Genomic DNA, 17054 nt, shown 5'->3' with positions numbered 1-17054 from the left:
GACCTTTGTGCATCAGTGAATGATATTCATTTCGTGAAGATACTGAAACGGTGAAGTGAAGGCCGTCGCCAGAAAAGTACTATGAGCTCGGGGTGCTGGATAAAGTCGAGCAATGGGAGGGCAGACCAGTAAGTTAATGATAAGAAGGAAGCAAGACCAAATAAAGGAGATAAGACAAGAGGCAGTGGCGTCTGCAGTGCCAGCTTCCGCACATTTGGCTGGCATGGTAGCGATTTCCATCACGATCGTACCCGGGAGGGAAAGATGCCCAACGCGAGCCTGGAAGAAGCGGTAGAATCTGCATGGTGGCAGCTTGCAGTTCCTGACCCACAAAAGAGGAAGACATGGTGTTGCGGTATGAACCAGAATGAAGGTCGAGCCGAGACGAAGCAAGAGAATGCTCAGAGATGAAATGTACTAAGAATGATGTTAGAAAAGAAGTCCAGCTCCGCGGTTACCATGCATCAATCATCCCTCGAACGTTTCACGAGACACAACAGGTGGAATCGTCATATCGGCGGCCATTAACCAGACTCCAGAGCCACGACGTTCAACCAAATCCATACTACGACCCTGGCGACGTGCGTATATTTACAAATGGAAATCCCCGCTGACTGTACTGTCGACGTCAGTCCACGCACTTGAGGGAGTGCGTATCCCATCTGCAAAGTCGCTGAGGATATCTTCAGAACTGTCTTCTGCCTCACTGGCGTGAATATTGCTTGCGCTGCCGGCAATGCTGGATGTCGAGGAAGCTGGCGGTGTTGCGTTTAGAGGGGATCTATTGGCGACAGCATTTCGGGGCGCGTCTAGATATGTGCTTTGAACAGGAAAGGATGCTTGCGACTCATGTTCGGAAAGGGTGTGCGTGGAATTCGAATCTGCAGCAGAAAAATACTCTGATCGTTCCAATGGGCGGCGGAGGTAATCGGCGGAAGGAATGGAAAAGTCTGGATCAGGCACACCTTCTGTCGTAGGTGTGAGTTCAATCAGGCTCTCTGAAGCATGGCTGGAGAGGAGTTGGATCGGTCGCTCAGGCAAGGGCAGATTCCATGCTTCACGCATCTCCCGCTCGTATCTTGACTCGAATGGGTTGAGCTGAGTCTCATCGAGCAGGGTTGCAGGAAAGGGTGCGTCTGTTGACTGATGTATAGAGGCCGGGGGCTGTTCTTGATGTGAAAGGGAGGGCCTCTGCCGTAAAGTGGCGGACTGCGCTGAGGGTTCAACGCCGGAAGAGTGTGCTGCGGCGACTGGCTGTTGATCTTGTGCCGGCTGCAGTAAAATTCCATCTTGATCCACGAGGGTATCAAAGGTCGGGCTTGACGGTGTTTCCTTATCTTGGTCAGCCAGCCTTCTTCTCTTCCTTCTCTCTTCCATGATCCGGCCACGCTCCATGATGTCGGCGATCGCTTGGCGTCGACGCTCTTCGGCCAATTCGCCCTTCTCCTCTTGCATGGAGACGTCTGTCGAAGTACGTCGAGGACGGGGTCTCGGGCCAATTTCATCGCCGAGGGAGTGTAGGCCCATGGCAATCTTGTGCCTTGTCCGGTCTATCCATGCTCGTACTTGAGGATTCTCATAGGCGGCTATACTGGCTGCCACCAGAACGGTGACAGTGATGATAATTCCTACAGGAGGCATGGTGGGTTAGTGTTGCCCGTGAGCTAGAGCAGGAGAGCTCGAGAGAAAGCAGCCTTTTTGAGCTACTGAGGGGATGATGTAAGGAGAGGAAAGGTGCATGCAAGGAGGCACGGGGGCACTTACCTCTGGCGAGCGGAGCTGGCATTTTGGAAATAGCCCTCCCTGGTGGTACCTCTCTGAATGTTAGAGATCTGAGAATAGAAGAGAGAGAAAAGGGCTGCAGGAAGGACGCCGTGGGTTGTCTTCCAGGGCTGCCTCGAATCCTGTCAGCCTGATGATGCCAGCATCAAGGATCATGCGAGGCAAATACGAGTCGCCCACGAGTAGAGGAGGCAGATCCGAGGAAGGGAGGAAGAGGCGAGGAGGGGACCGGGCTGCGCCACACACGCCATTTTCGGAGAATGAGAAGAACAAGAGGTTGCAGAAGAGGAGCAGAAGAGCAGCAGCAGAGCAGCAGAGCAGCAGAGCGGAATCGGTGCCACTATGCCCCGCACTGGCAATGGTGCGGTTCAAGTTCAAGTTGGTGGGACTTTCTAGGTAAGTTGGTGGCAGCCTTGAGGGACGAGGCCTTGGCCACTGCAGCCTCGGCGCGTCCACACGCGACTTTTCAATCAGTTGTGCGGATTAGTACCATGCACCGCACGTTGCAGCGTCCACCATCTCCATCTCACAATGTCTCGAGCAGGCTCCGCTGCTCAACCAAGAGCCTTGACATTGACTGAAGAGCTGGAGAAACTCGAACAGTCCATTACATTGACACTGCAAGGTTTGCCTAACCAGAGATCCAGTTCATCCATGGCTTTCCACTGACTTGTATTGTGCCGTAGAGATCGACCACAACTTCAGTCGAGCACACCGCATAGTCACTTCGAGCATCCTGCCCATCGTTGAACAATATGCCACGCATTCGAAGGAGGTCTGGGAAGGGTCAAGAGTGAGACATCCACACACATTTTCACAGAGACCATGCTGAGACCGAGCACAGTTCTGGAAGCAATTCTTTGAATCAAGCGCCAACGTGTCCCTGTCAGGCTACGAGGAGCAACAATCACACTTGGAGAATGCAGACACCACAGTGACCGAAGACACCCACACTATAACACACAGCACTTTGGAGACGTCGCAGTCCTACGAAACCCCTTCCGCCCAGCACATCTCAACCGACTCAATACAGGATCTGGATCTCTCCAACATGACCATCTCGCCCTCCAAGAGCAGCACTCCGCGGCCTCACGTATCACAAAAGCCACAAAAGCAAGGGAATGCCACTTTCGCCGACTACCCATCGCCGTATGAGGCCTTGCGACAAGAAGTCCACAGCACGGTTGTCGACAACACGTCACTCGCTCAACCGACCCTGCCCGAAACCCCCGGCAGCCGACCGGTGTTTCCCATGGATAACATTGCCGTTGGGACACCAGAATCCTCGCCGTTCCTACCTCCCGGACCAACCTCAATCACGCGCCCATCGACAACCCGCAAAAGAACAGATCCTCTACTTCACCGAATCCTGGACAGAAACTACCGCGTCCAAGCCACGCCGGTCACCAGTCAGCGCTACGCAAATCTGCAATCGACAACTCGTGCTACGCCCTCGACCGCCAAACGTGCTCGATCTGCAACACTGGACGATTCCACTTTATCGTCGAGCCCGGAAGCACCTCCGCCCGAGCTCCACCCGGAGATCTTCTCCTCGCCCGAACGCAAGAGACCCATCCCCGGTGTCAGCGTCCTGACACCATCACGGGCGCGGTCAAAATCCCAACCGTTAAAGGCCCCAGCCCGCACGCCGGGAGTCTGGGACAGTGACGACGACGATCTCGATGACGACATTCTCTTCGACCAATCTCCACCCAAGACCATGCAATTCCACGTCCCTCAGAATCGCCTGCTGAAAACGCCAGCCAAGGAAGCGTCGAAGCGGATCGTCGAGGACATTCTCACCAACGCCGGCATAGATTATGGGGAGGAAGAACTCGACTTCACACAAGAGTTGGAAACGCAGGGGTTTGATCTGGACGTCAGTGGAGGAGAGCCGACCAGCCCGAGTGTGGTCCGCAAAGCAATGAATATCGAGGATGAAACGTTCTGAGTTGACGGCGGTACGATATAGTGCCTGACAGACGATGACACGAAGAAAAGTACAGTATGTTCCTGAACGGTCATGCATTATTCCATTTATCGTCATGACGTCCATTCCTCATTCCTCATTACCTCATTATCTTTCATTAAGCCCATCAACAACCCCGTGACTATATAGTATATGTTGCGGAACCAAGATGAGTCGGTCAGCCAGTTGGAGTTAAGCGAAAGAATGGCTCCACGGCTATCGAATCCCTGCACGCCTCCAAGATCCATCCATCCATCTCCTTACTTCCCCTTTCTCACGGCCCCCAAGGTCCACGAGATTAATCGATTTCACGAGGTCAACGCCAGAGCGATCATGACGGCCAGCGCTAGGACGAGCGACCTCGCCACACCGCCCGTGGGGTGAACGGACGTGGCGGCGCCCAAGTACGGCGTGATGGGAGGCGTCAGGACCTATAGTATCACCGAAGCCGCACCACGGCGGCGCACGGGGTGGAAGATTAGCTTTTGGTTATTTCTCTTCCCGACCACGTTGGGGGACCCGAGAGACGCTGAGGGAAAAAAAAAGAAATGCAGGGAGGGACGCGGGTGAGCGGGTGTGACATGACATACCGTGTCGATGATGTGAGCGACGCCGTTCTCCAGGACGAGATTCGAGGCGACGATCTTGGCGTTGTTGACGAAGTAGTCGCCGTCGCCGTCGATGGTCACGGTGACGGTGGTGCCGGACTGCGTGACGAAACTGGCCCCATCCGCCAAACTGGGGAGGTAGCCCGCGAAGTTTTGCACGACGTGGCCCGCCAGGATGGACGGGATGCCGCTGGACGACGGCGAGATGTTGGCCTCGGCGAAGGCCAGGTTGGTGGGGATGAAGACGGTGATGAGGGGCGTCGCGTCCAGGATCGCCGACTGGTTCGAGGCGTTGGCGAGCGAGAGGAAGGTTGTTTGTCCCGTGGTCTGGGCGGTTGAGGACAATGCGACGGGGACGGTGAAGAGACTTTTGTGGTTGGTCAAGTAACATCAGCATTGGGGTTTACGGGGCTCATCTGAAGGACCAGGATAGAATGAAGCACAGCTCAAGAGTTCGAAGAAGGGATCAAGAAGGGTCCCGCTTACCCGTCCGTGGTATGAATGAGACCGCCATTAAAGGGGATGTCGGCGGTTATGATACCAACCGAATTCCCGAGTCCTGACTGGATATCCACGAGCGTGTCCACGGCGCTGGTGTTGTCCTGTCGGGGCAGAAGGGCCGGACCGCCAACCCATCGTCTGCTCGACGTCGTCTTGGTATTGTTCTTGGGCTTGGAGACGACCTTTTGCGTGGAACCCTTGAGATTCGCCGTGGTGTCCTTGGTCGGCACCACGGCGCCTGGCGGCGTGCGCAGGCCGTTGATCTCGCTCTGGCTTTGCGTGGCATGGAGGAGCAATTGCTGTTGCTGCGCCGGGGTCAGAGTGGCGCGCTTCCTCAGTCGCGCCGTCACGTTCATGGGGCTGCTGTCAATGTACTGGTCAGTCGGCGCAAAGACGGTGGGGACCCCGGCGGCGTAAGCGGCCGAGACGACGGGGTCGGACGCGATCAGAGCCGCAAACTTGGCTGCGCCTGCCGCTATGAGGGCATCGTTCAACGACGGGAGAGTCGGGGAGGGCGAAGGCCAGGCGGTGGAGGACCAGGATACACTCGTTGGCCACGATGGCCACGTGGGGGTCTCCGAGGGCCAAGAGTGTGAAGGGTAAACTGTCGTTGGCCATGAGGACCACGGCGAGGTCTCGGAGGACCATGGCAGGGTCTCGGAAGACCAGGTATATGAGGAATGACTAATTGACGACCAAGAGCTAGAATATTCGGGCCAGATAGAGCTTGAAGCAGACGGAGTGTATGTAGAGGTCCAAGGTGCTGCGGACGACCAAGTTTCCGAAGTGTATACAGTTGGCGTCCATGTGGGGGTCTCTTCGGACCATGACGGATGAGTATAGTAGCTGGAAGCCGGCGAAGATGTCCAGGTCCATGTCCAGGACGGCCGAGTAAACGAGGGCGTCGGCTCACTCGCTGGGAAGTACTGGGCAGCGACTAGGGAGATTCCCAGGCCAGATAAGGTGACAATGAGTTGGAAGGACATGGTGAGGCTGAGAGCTGCGGGTGACAAGTCAGATAACGAGGGGTGTGGGCGAGGGGACACACTGTGTGAGCGAATGTGCAAGATGTCGAGCCTACTCTGGTACTTCTTTTCCCTTGCCAACGACGTCGGCTCCAGCGAGCGTGGATCCGGCAGAGCCTCACCATTTCAACGTCCATGAGAAAGACGGGCACGACTTGCCTATATGTATGCCCTTCGACGGACTCAACAGAGGCGGACGAAGCCTGCTTCGAAGTCCGATCTGGCGTCGTCAACTACGTAGCAACTGGGATCGTCGATGGAGGCTGGTCGGAGAAGCAGGATTCCGTCCTTCCATATCCAGGAATGGGTGGCTCGTCCCCTCTTCTTGTTTTCGTTCGCCCGAGGCTCCTCTGCACCAGCTGCAACGGCGCCGCAGCGCAGATGGTGCCATCCGGTGGTGGTGCGGTGTGTGTGTGCGGTGCTGGACTCGCATCAGTAGCGCAAGGACGGTACCATACCAATCTGATTAGTGAGGGCAAGGGGACCCGGCGCACTCGGTAATAGTTGTCGATTGGGTCGAGGTGAGGCTCGCAAGCCGCTCGAAACAGACTCGTGCAGGGGCCATTTCGCATTGCTTGGCTGGGGCGTGGTCCGCACCGCTGTCCAGTCTCGTGTAAGTGGGCACGAGTGAGGAAAGGCCATGCAGGTTTAGGCCGTTCTTGACGTAAATAGGAACGGCCGTCGGACTGTCGACGACCATCAAGGGCTAGTGAGGCTCGTCTGCAGCTTTGTCATGGTTCCTGGCAGGCTGGTAGGCTGTTGGACTCCCCGAAATCCGGGGTCGTCGTCAGCGAAAGCTTCCAGACAGGCGGAAGTGCCCGAGCTCGCCGACTTCTTGTTCTCCCATGCAGCTTCGAAGTGGCCAATGGGACATGATAACGCAGCCGTTTTCTGGCCCCACACATACTCGGTTGCTGCACTGCCATTGGCCGTCAGACCCACAGCACAAGGCATACATCCACCAATAAAAGAGTCGAGTTCCCCATGCCTGTGGGTCGGCTCTGAGCCTGGAACAGTCGCTGTCTTTGTCCTCCTCCCGTCCATCTTCCTAAACACCCCAACCACGATGGTGGCTTGCAAAGACACGCTGGCAGACCGACCCATCCTTCGTATTGACATGCTCCGGCCCAACCAGAGCCGTACTCTTCTCGAACTGCAACCGTTTATGTCGATCTTCAGTCCTGGTTCTTCGGTAACAGCCAGGATACCGCGCAGATACGAACAGACATCGGGCGCCCAATCTGCAACCACAATAGTGTTCAACCGTTGTCGCAGCGGAGCTTTTGGTCGCAGATTATTTACCCGAATGGACTGACCAAGTCACTCTACCTGTGCATGGACTCCAGAGTGCTTGTGGTTTGGGGGACTGCATATCCCTTCTGGGCCCCCAAAGATTCCTCGCTCACTCTGCTTTGGGTAAAGGCTTCTGTCGCCCCCATGCATGTGGCCACTGGAGATGGGCTGGGACAGCCTCAAGTGTACTGCGTAGCCGCAACTCCCGGCTTGGATGCATTTACGCTTCCATTCCAGCCCAAACCCAAATTCCACCCTCCTCTTTCGTTCGCGAGAAAATCCTAAATATTGGGGTATGCTGACCTCCGAAGCCAGCCTTGGACGCTCAATCTAAAACTCGTCCATCTTCGACGGTAGCAGCCACAATTTCTCGACCGCGAGAAGGGACTGCGTTGAAACACAGCCATGGTTTTCTCCAGTCTCGATCCGGGTCGACAGACCTATCACCTGTGGCGGCGCTTCTCCATGCCCACGGTCCACGGGTCCAGAGACGCCATTGCGGTCGAGGCTAACGTCGCCAACCAACTCAACTCAGCGTACAGCTTTCTGGTGCAGTTGATCATAGTCGATTTCTGGGTCATTATGATCCTTGCCGGAGTCGTGCTCTTCCTGGGCAAGGAGAAACATAGCCATAACAGCGGCGTGATAGCCACGGGCGTCTGGAATGCAAAAGACTCGCCCAGCGCCATCTGCAAGCTGACGGGCTCCTATTTATTCAAGATCAAAGACAAGCGACGTGTGCATCTGTTTTGGTGGACCTTGCTCGCAGGCGGCTTTGTGGTCGCCATTTATGCAATCCCCATCAAAGTCGCGCCGTACATCATCATCGACAATGCGGCACCCGTTGCAGCCTCTGCCATCTATGTCCCAGCCCTCAGTGTTACACAGGATGCAAAGAATGGAGTGCAGATCAACGCGCTCGAGGCGCCGTCCGCATTTCGCGCAGCGGGGAGTGTCTTGGTCGCCAACTCCACAGGCCGCACGCACGTTTCCATCGATCCGCCTGAAACGATCCAAGACCTCGGTGACGGTGAGGCCATCATACGTGTGGGATACACGTACAACATCACGGGGGTGGACTTTGGCCTGCAATATTATCCAGATCTCGTCCTGAGCGTTCAAGGGTCGTGCCAGACGGACTATTCATGGCTCTTGGCCGAAACTGTAGACGACTCCAACATCATTACGGACGAATACCTGCTTTTCAATGACCCCAGCCAGGGCACGCAGAACGTCTCGTTATACGACAGCGCCAGGCCCCTGGGGTATTTCTTTCAGGGCCCTGCCTCTCCCACAGGACCCGCAGGAAATTGGACTTGGGGTGCACTGGTCTCCTCCGTGCAGCGCCAGAGCATCACGGCCGGCACGGACCCATGGTATCTGACCGCTCCTGATGGCGGCAGCGATGTGGGTTTCATTGTCCAGGGTGGACGACCGGCGCTGTCGTGCTGGCAGAACGACGTCTGGTCATACCGTGGACACCAAAGCACAGCTGTGGCCCTCGATTCGACCTCTCTTCCCGGCTTAGAAATCTCGCCGGGTTTACAAGACATCTTGGCTCGCTTTCTGTCACTGCCCAAGATCGTGACGTTGGCCACTCGCCTGGGTGCCTCGGCGCTCGTATCCACCGATACTTCGCTGGGCGAAAAGTTCGACGCCGGAGCGTCTAGCTTCCACAATGATCTTGAACGGCTGGTCTTTGCCTCTTACATCGCCACCATGAACACGCTCACCGACACCACGCTGTTCTCCACCAACAACTACGGCATCCCGAACGAGGCCACCGGGTCTGATGGCAAGCCAAGTCCCGGCGTTGACGCGTTCGTCATCTGGAGCAGCGAAGTGTCGACTCTGTCGATCCTTGCCCTCATCATCATCCCCGTCATGACAGTTGCCATGAAGGTAATTGTTTGGGCTCTCACGGAGATGCCATTTTCCTGGTACCGCATCCAGGCCCTACAAGCGACCGTGCTGTACAGTTGTCTGCACGAGAAGGCCGCTGGGATCAACGATGTGGAATGCAACCGTCAAGGCGATCGACCGTGGGTTGAGAAAGGAGACCACGAGCAGGCTGTTTTCAGGCCAAGGTTCGACAGGGAGAGCCGAACGCTCAGTTGGGGTGCAGCAGAGTATGTCAAATCTTCAGTCTGTTTCATTCCAATCACCAGTTTTTGCCATCCATATGGCTTGTCTCTGTTGGCACTAGAAGTACCAGCCAATCTTCTTGTCGTCTGTGTTTATATGCACAAAGTGGTACCCCGTTGACTGACACACCTATAGGCATAGAGAAGTGACCCTTGGAATCGGGCCAACACCTCTATCCCCAAGGGGCACGATGAATCTCGAAGTACCACAGGCCAATGTTCCGACGGAGTACTTCGCACCACAACCTCAAAGCCAGGCTCCTAACGAGAAGTCAGCGTCTGGCGTGCAAACGCAAGACTCCGGCGACCTCACACCATTGTCAGTGAGTCAACCGCTCCTGCCTCCAGGAGCTAGGCCTCGATAGGTCTTTCAGGAAGTCAATATCCAGTCGATAACAGGTGTTGTCGCTCTTGGAAGGAAGAGGGACGGCTCCGCTAACCCAAATGCTACTGGAGGTCCCTTCAACTGTTCTGTCTTTATTGCACCGAGGACCTGGCTGAGACTATCGGACGCGCTATTTCCCATGATGATGACGACGAGGATAATGATGATGATAATGATCACGGTGGGTGCTTCTTCTCCTGGGTGCGTGTACACTACATGTAGTCCGGATAATGGGGCCCTCATATCGAGCATGGTAACTCAAGTAGTCAGCTCTTTACACCCGGAAGGGTTGGATCAATTTCCACTAAAATGGCGCCAACCGGCCTTCAGTTTCTCCATGCTTTGGCGATAATGGTCAAGGGTATAGACGCAATATTGAGAATCAAACGCGCATTCCGTTGACAGGTTGAAATTGCAGGTGCTCTCTTGGTTCGTCGCGTGATTCTCACGAGACAGATTTGCTTAGAGCCGGCAAAAATGCAGCTGTACGACGTGACTCGACAAGGACGAATGGAGGGCGCGTTGGCATCCAGGGTGCACAACCTCGAGACTGGTAGTGGGCCACCAGCCTACATTCCATAAGAGTGGCTCGGGCCACAAAGGCATCCCAGCATCGTAATTGCCTGTGGTCAACCTCTGTTTCAGCTCGAGTATTAACGCTAGGCTCAGGCTAGAGTGACTATCGCCTTTGGCAGCAATGGATTCCCATTCGAGAGAGAGTCTAGATCTGTGCGAGGGTGGGGATGTGTGCCGCTGCCAGTAAAGGTTGATATCATTCCGGGAAATTCTGATAGGTAGATTGAGGAATCCCAGCCTATCAACTATTGCCAGGAGCCCTTGGCCTGTTGCCGCCATTTGCAGCTGGACTTAATGACGAGGATCAAAAGAGGCTTGGAGCGCTTCAGCTGAGATCATCAGTCACGCTTCTGTCGAAACGACATTATCATCTTCCATCGCCGTCTGACACAAATATGGATGGTTCGATGATGGCAATGCCGAATCTGCGCAGTATCGAGAAAGCAGTTGAGCTCCTCGTGGGTACAGCCATCTTGGTAAGTCCATAGGCTGTTATGTTTGATGGAACACTAAAACAGGAGAAGGTTGTCACTTGTCGACTTCTGTTCAATATCTTTCTTCATCCGCTGCGCCATTTCCCGGGTCCGATTTTGTGGCGAGCGACCCGTCTAAGATGGGTAATTGCCCTTCAGCGAGGCTCTCTGCATCGGGACCTTCTTCGACTGCACAACAAGTACGGCTCTGTTGTTCGAACTGCTCCAGACGAATTGTCATACATCGACGCCCAAGCGTGGAAGGATATCTATACGGCACGACCGGGTCACGCACCTATCGAACGGGGTGGAGTGTGGTTTCGGAAGACGCGACCAGACGAGCCTTACAGTATTATGGGACACAATGAGGACCACCATGCCCGATATCGAAGAGCGTTCATGGGCGCTTTTAGCGAGAAAGCAATCAAGGATCATTCAGCGCTGATTGAAAATTATGTCGAGCTGATGATGCAAAAATTTCGAGCCATGACCTTCGAGGGCGGTAGCACAATCATCGACGTTGTATCATGGTTAAACTTCGTGACGTTTGATATTTCGGGCGACTTGTCGTTTGGTGAGTCTTTTGGAAGCACGTCGACGGGAAACGCGCATCCTTGGGTCGAGATCGCTTGTCGCTTTGGAAAGGGTATAGCGTTGGTGGCCTCGATCAATCATTACGCACCCCTGCAGAAGTTGCTGAAATATACTCTGCCGGCCAAAGTCCGCCAGAAGATGATCTATCACAGAGAACTGAGTGCGCAAAAGGTCCGTCAACGGCTCCAGCTTCAGGAGCAAAGGCCAGACTTTGTCAATGCTGTACTCAAATACAACCAGGAGAAGGCGGAGAGCCTGACTCCGGAAGAGCTCGAGCTAAACATGAGCGTCTTTGTCTTTGCCGGTAGCGAAACAGTCAGCTCCGCGGTTGCGGCGATATTGTTCGGACTGTTGAAAACGCCTAAAGCGATGGCACAGGTCATCCAGGAGATCAGATCTGCCTTTAATTGCGAGCAAGAAATCGGCGTCGCTGCTGCCTCCAAGCTCGAGTATCTAACAGCTGTGATCAACGAGGGCATGCGGCTTGGTCCACCTAGCGTCATAGGGGTTCCTCGCGTTGTGCCAGCTGCCGGGGAGGAGATATGTGGGAAATGGGTTCCTGGCGGAGTAAGGCATGTGCAGCCTCCAGTTTCTAACTCTTACTGACCGTTTGTTCAGACATTTGTTGCGATCAATCAATATCCCGCGTTCAGGTCCGCAACAAACTTCATTGATCCGGACGAGTTCATCCCAGAACGTTTCCTCGGAAACCAAGGCTCTGAAACCAATATGGCCGTCTTTCAGCCCTTCCTTGTGGGACGACATATGTGCATTGGACAGAAATTGGCGTGGGCGGAAATGCGCCTCATCCTGGCGAGATTGCTCTACGCCTTTGACATCAGCTGGGGTGGCAGTCCATCCATCGATGATTGGGGAGAACAGCAGACATTCATTTTTTGGCAGAAGAACCCACTTGAGATTCGGTTGAAGCGCAGATAAGCTCGAGAGAAGTACGGTCGAAGCTGTAGAGGCAGTGCCTTGGAGGAGCCGAATTTTTATGTTTGTGGCCAGGAACAAGTGAACAAGAAATCAGTAACTGGTGAGGCGGTGGTGACGCCCGTCAAGTACGAGGTACTACTTGGTGCCTATCTCGCCGTCTCTCTATCTCGCCTCGCTCGCTATGTAAATTTCTCCGCATCGCTTCGCCGCACCTTCCGTAAATGATCGTTGTGACTTTTTGTTGGAGAAAATTATTTTCCAGGTCAAGTGCGACCATCACACACCTGCCTTTGTACGGAGGTGCCTCGTCTCACACATTCTAGACGTTCATGCTTGACGATCTAGGCTGTGCTGGGCTTCGAGCACTGAGCTAGACAACTTCATCCCTCCGCATTCGTCTGACGACCGGCCGAAATTTCTAGCTGGCCTCACTCGTGCTTTATCCAAGATGAAGGCCAATCCAACCGAATCTAGTCACAACGCTTCCCAGCCCTCTTCCCAGGTTCTTTCCTTGGTGTCCTCATTCCTCGCCGAACATGGATTCCACTCAACCATCAAGGCCCTCAAGAAAGAGCTCAAACGAACGAATCAATCGGCAGAGGTTCTTACCATCAGAGATTCGCAAGATGGCGTCAACCTACAAGAGATCGTGGAGAACTGGAACAAGCAAGGGGAACTACAACCTACGCAGTCTTCTTCGGAGGACAACTCATCGGATGCGAGCGAGAGCGCCACATCAGGGTCAGCCTCAGAGTCCAGCGGTGCAAGCAGCGCTGAGGAGAGCGACGGGAGCATGAGCAGCGAGGACACATCCGCATTAGAGTCTGAGTCCGAGTCAGGAACTGATGAAGAAAAAATCAACAAGAAGTTGTCCTCAAATCTCAAGAAGGTCAAGGCCAACAAGAGAGATCCGTCCCCATCGAGCTCTTCATCAGCGTCCTCCGACAGCGATGCCGACGACGAGCGAGAGATTGGTGCCAAAGCCAAAGCCAAGGTTTCACGGAAGAAGTCTCCAAGCACCTCGAAACTAGCTGAAAAGGCCCCGACTCTCAAGCGCAAGGCGCGATCTAGCTCACCAGAATCGTCTTCTTCAGATGCAGATTCGGACTCGTCAGATGATGATCGGCCGGTAAAGCGAGCAAAGACTGATGCCAACAATGACACAGAAAAGACTTCCTCGAGTGAGGTATCTTCTTCTAGCTCGGACGAAGATTCTGATGATGCCAAAGATTCATCAAGCGAAGCAGAGAAAGTGGAGGACGAAGGAATGAGCACCGATATGTCCAAGGACCAAGCAGAACCGGACGGTGCGGCTGACGATCTATCTGATTCGTCCTCAGGCACAGTCACGGGAGATGTTGTTGAGCCAGACGTATCATCTGCAAGACAACTTGGAGCAATCATAAACAAAGACGATAAGCAACCCGTGGCCGGCAAGAAAGCGCATGTGGGTGCGAGACCGACCCCACTGGCGCAACTATCAGCGCAGGCCACCGCGGACTCTCATATCAGCAATGCCTACCGGAGCTATGATTACGCCGACCGAGCATACAAGGACCTGTCTGTCACCCGAGGCAAAGGATTCACCAAGGAGAAGAACAAGAAGAAGCGGGGCAGCTATCGCGGAGGAGCCATTGACATTAGCGGTGGAAAGGCTTTCAAGTTCGATGACTGAAGTGGTGGAAGATTCGAGTCGACAATGGCAAAGAGGCGCAGCAATGGAGCGTGCCTGCAATCTGCAATATTCTTGGACCGAAAGCATGGAGTTTGGAAGTCCTCATATCATGGATACAGAGAAGAAAAGAGCTAATGATAGATCAAAGAACAAAACAGCAATATGTAGCCATGCGATTGGCAGTGATGAGATGATGACTAGACCTGGAGCGACAGACAATTCCGAGCTGGTACATGGGTACGGGAGGTACTTTGCAGTTAGTCGGTTACCAAACAATAAAAGTTCCGGTTGATGCTTGACTTGAAATGGTGAGCTGTCCGGGGTTGGCGGGTGATAAATTACCTAGGTACATATATGAAAAAGACACAGTGTCCCATCCCAGTACCAGGTACCTGCATGTTTGCGCTGTGCGGCACCAAAAGACAAGTACCGGCTACCCAGGAACTTCCCCCACACCACCTGCAGTCCTGTAGCGCCCCAACCGTTTCTGCCGTATCTCGTATTCCCCTAGCCAAAGCTGGGGCTCATTAGGCTAGTTGGTACCTCGTAGTGAGGCCGGGTGAGGCCTGCAAGGGCCTGGTGCTGACAGCTCTGGGTGGCAGTGGGTGCCTCGGCTGCTCCTTTGGGCGCTAGGCGCGGCGGATGAAATTCAATCCTGGGGAAAATGCCTGCGATTCAACTTGATCTTTGTTGGGGATCTGACTTGGCGTCCCAACCAAACGTACTGCCGATGCAGTTTGACGGCGCCGTCACCAATCACGCGGCGCAAGGCAGAAGCCAACAACGCCAATGAGCCCCTTCCGATCGATCAACATCCTCTCCAGCTACATCACCAACTCTTCCCACTTGCCTCTTCGTCACCGACTCTTTTTCTCCTTCTCTCGCTCACTCTTACCGTCCCTCCAGCCAGAAGGAGCCAGAAGAAGAGCAAATAAGAGCACGGAGAAACAATGGTCCTGTCTTGATTTGTCCCTCCGTCACTGCTCGTCTTCTTCCTTAGTCACGCGCCACAACCTAGATCATCGGTACTCCCATCATCCGGCCACGCTCACCCACCTACAATTGGGTCAATTGATCTGGGAGAGGGGTCCGGTGGTGTCTGGGGGATGCTACGAGTCGAGTCCAGCTGCACGGCGAGATCGTGTACCAACTGACCAAGTTTTTTTTTTTCTCCTAGCGCCAGGGCTCACGGGGGGCAATTTCACAGACCCTAACAGGCGCCAGAGAACAAGCGACAAGCGACCAAGCCATCAAGGCACCAGCAAACTACAAATTACTTGGATCATCCGCCACATCCGCCTCCACATATCCAACTCCCTCTCAAGTCCTTTTCTGTTTCCCCAGGATCTCGAATCGAGCTCTTTGTGTGGCCTTGATTTTTGCGGGGAGAGTTCGTGAGGCTCTGTTTGGTCTATCCTTGGCCCTTGACTCTCGGTACACTGTCTCTTGGACCTCTTGTCAAGAGTCAGAAGGCTGAGTCAGGCTGACCAAAAAGAAATTGGGGATTGGAGGGGGAATTATTTTTCCTTTTGCACAGTCGCTGACGTCTCCGGGCTTTCGATTGACCATCTACGGAAAACACAGAGAGGGCCTCTTGCTTTCTAGGCTTCCGCTCCGAGTCGGCGCCGGTCAAGCAGAAATCGCCACCACCTACCCATCCAATTCATGACCAGCCGGATGATCATCCTGGCGGGAGCTCCAGAGCCAGCGAAGCTCGACTGGAGCGAGAAATCGCTTCTGCCGGATTCCGCCCACGTCGAGTCTCTTCCCACCAACAAAGATTCACCAACTCCGCAGACCCCATTATCACCCTCATCCAAAGCCTTCGGTGCCCAATGGCGACAGATCACCACGCAGAAGCTCCAAATGCGACCGATCTTGCCTAAACTCAACATTGAAGCACGCCAGACGGCGCCAGGCAGTGCATTACCACATCAGGGCGGCCAACAGAATGAGCCCAGTGAGATGGACCGCAGTGGCGTTGAATTCTTCTCCTTCTCCGAGTTGCTTGGTGTGTCTACCCCGAGCAGCGATATCAGTGAAGCTCAGTCACAACCTTCATTGTCTGGCGGTTCATCCTCGATTCCAGACACCACTTCCAACAGTACGGGAGCGTTCAACACTTCGGAAGGCGGGCCACTATCCGAGTACTACGACCATTCCTTTTCCATCTACGAAGCCATCCCTTCCTCACAGCTCTCGCACTTCTCCGACTCTATTACGCCCGGCACGCCCACCTATGAATCGAACGAGGAGATGTTTTCGTCACAGCAGGGCCCCGGCACGCCTGGCGGTATCATTAGGACGCCTTCACAGCGACGATTAAGCCAAGCGCCACGACCGAAAACGCTGAGTGAGTTACAAGACATTCCGAATGCGGGGTACTTGCAGAACATCTCCCCACAGACCATGACAGTCAACTTGGTTGTGGGCATCATCTCCATTGCGCCGCCAAGGACAGTCATCACAGGTGCCCGATACGGCCGACCGAAGGAGGTGGACTTGGTAGAAATGGTGGTAGGTGACGACACGAAATCCGGATTCTCCATCTCCATGTGGTTACCGAAAGAGATGCGGGTGAACTGGAAAGACGGAGCCAACGCGAACCCGGAAGGAAGCCGAAGCATCCTACGTCGGAGTTTGCGGTTTATGAAACCTCGGGATGTGGTGTTGCTCCAGAACGTAGCGCTCAGCTCATTCCGGGGCAAAGTGCACGGGCAAAGCCTGAAGGGCGACGTGACCAAGATCGATCTGTTGTTCCGCAAGAAAGTGGACGACGACGATTTAAGTGGCATCTACTCGGTGAGCAACCTGCGGACGGCCAACGTGGGCAAGGACCCGCAGGTGCTGAAAGTGAAGAAAGTGAGGGATTGGATGATGGAGTTTGTGGGTGAACGAGAGGGAGGGGTGGGAGGTGGATTGGGGCTGCCAGGAGGGAGGAAAGGGAGGAAGAACAAGGCTGCATACGGCTTTACCTTCTTACCTGATGATACACCATGATTGGCAGGAGGCTGACTACCAAGAGAAGATCTACGAGACGGAGGTTTTTGGCCCAGAGATCTGCGGCGATCTTTCGGGAGGCGGACCTCC

General features: G+C 54.5%; 7 protein-coding genes across 7 annotated transcripts; 5 read left to right on the top strand and 2 right to left on the bottom strand.

Annotated features, from left to right (window-relative positions):
* Positions 1 to 591: 591 nt before the first annotated feature.
* Positions 592 to 1641, bottom strand: Z520_07999 (uncharacterized protein; the record flags this gene model as incomplete). The annotated part of the gene is made up of 1 exon (XM_016778496.1): positions 592 to 1641. One exon carries the CDS (start codon positions 1639 to 1641, stop codon positions 592 to 594), a length of 1050 nt encoding a protein of 349 aa, XP_016630344.1.
* Positions 1642 to 2313: 672 nt separating this feature from the next.
* Z520_07998 (uncharacterized protein) lies at positions 2314 to 3733 on the top strand (the record flags this gene model as incomplete). Its single annotated transcript, XM_016778495.1, has 3 exons — positions 2314 to 2407; positions 2469 to 2575; positions 2627 to 3733. The coding sequence occupies 3 exons, from the start codon at positions 2314 to 2316 to the stop codon at positions 3731 to 3733; spliced, it is 1308 nt and encodes a 435-aa protein (XP_016630343.1).
* A 326-nt stretch (positions 3734 to 4059) lies between these two features.
* On the bottom strand, positions 4060 to 5508 carry Z520_07997 (uncharacterized protein; the record flags this gene model as incomplete). Its single annotated transcript, XM_016778494.1, has 4 exons — positions 4060 to 4182; positions 4342 to 4726; positions 4846 to 5335; positions 5406 to 5508. 4 exons carry the CDS (start codon positions 5506 to 5508, stop codon positions 4060 to 4062), a joined length of 1101 nt encoding a protein of 366 aa, XP_016630342.1.
* Positions 5509 to 7583: 2075 nt separating this feature from the next.
* Positions 7584 to 9687, top strand: Z520_07996 (uncharacterized protein; the record flags this gene model as incomplete). Its single annotated transcript, XM_016778493.1, has 2 exons — positions 7584 to 9307; positions 9459 to 9687. 2 exons carry the CDS (start codon positions 7584 to 7586, stop codon positions 9685 to 9687), a joined length of 1953 nt encoding a protein of 650 aa, XP_016630341.1.
* Positions 9688 to 10678: 991 nt separating this feature from the next.
* Z520_07995 (uncharacterized protein) lies at positions 10679 to 12289 on the top strand (the record flags this gene model as incomplete). Its single annotated transcript, XM_016778492.1, has 3 exons — positions 10679 to 10759; positions 10802 to 11917; positions 11969 to 12289. The coding sequence occupies 3 exons, from the start codon at positions 10679 to 10681 to the stop codon at positions 12287 to 12289; spliced, it is 1518 nt and encodes a 505-aa protein (XP_016630340.1).
* Positions 12290 to 12737: 448 nt separating this feature from the next.
* Z520_07994 (uncharacterized protein) lies at positions 12738 to 13964 on the top strand (the record flags this gene model as incomplete). Its single annotated transcript, XM_016778491.1, has 1 exon — positions 12738 to 13964. One exon carries the CDS (start codon positions 12738 to 12740, stop codon positions 13962 to 13964), a length of 1227 nt encoding a protein of 408 aa, XP_016630339.1.
* A 1665-nt stretch (positions 13965 to 15629) lies between these two features.
* On the top strand, positions 15630 to 16964 carry Z520_07993 (uncharacterized protein; the record flags this gene model as incomplete). Its single annotated transcript, XM_016778490.1, has 1 exon — positions 15630 to 16964. The coding sequence occupies one exon, from the start codon at positions 15630 to 15632 to the stop codon at positions 16962 to 16964; it is 1335 nt and encodes a 444-aa protein (XP_016630338.1).
* Between the last annotated feature and the right edge of the window lie 90 nt (positions 16965 to 17054).

This window comes from Fonsecaea multimorphosa, assembly GCF_000836435.1.
Source record: "Fonsecaea multimorphosa CBS 102226 unplaced genomic scaffold supercont1.17, whole genome shotgun sequence".
NCBI lineage: Eukaryota > Fungi > Ascomycota > Eurotiomycetes > Chaetothyriales > Herpotrichiellaceae > Fonsecaea > Fonsecaea multimorphosa.
The sequence above is the reverse complement of the archived record's forward strand: the minus strand, read 5'-3'. Positions and strand labels throughout refer to the sequence as shown.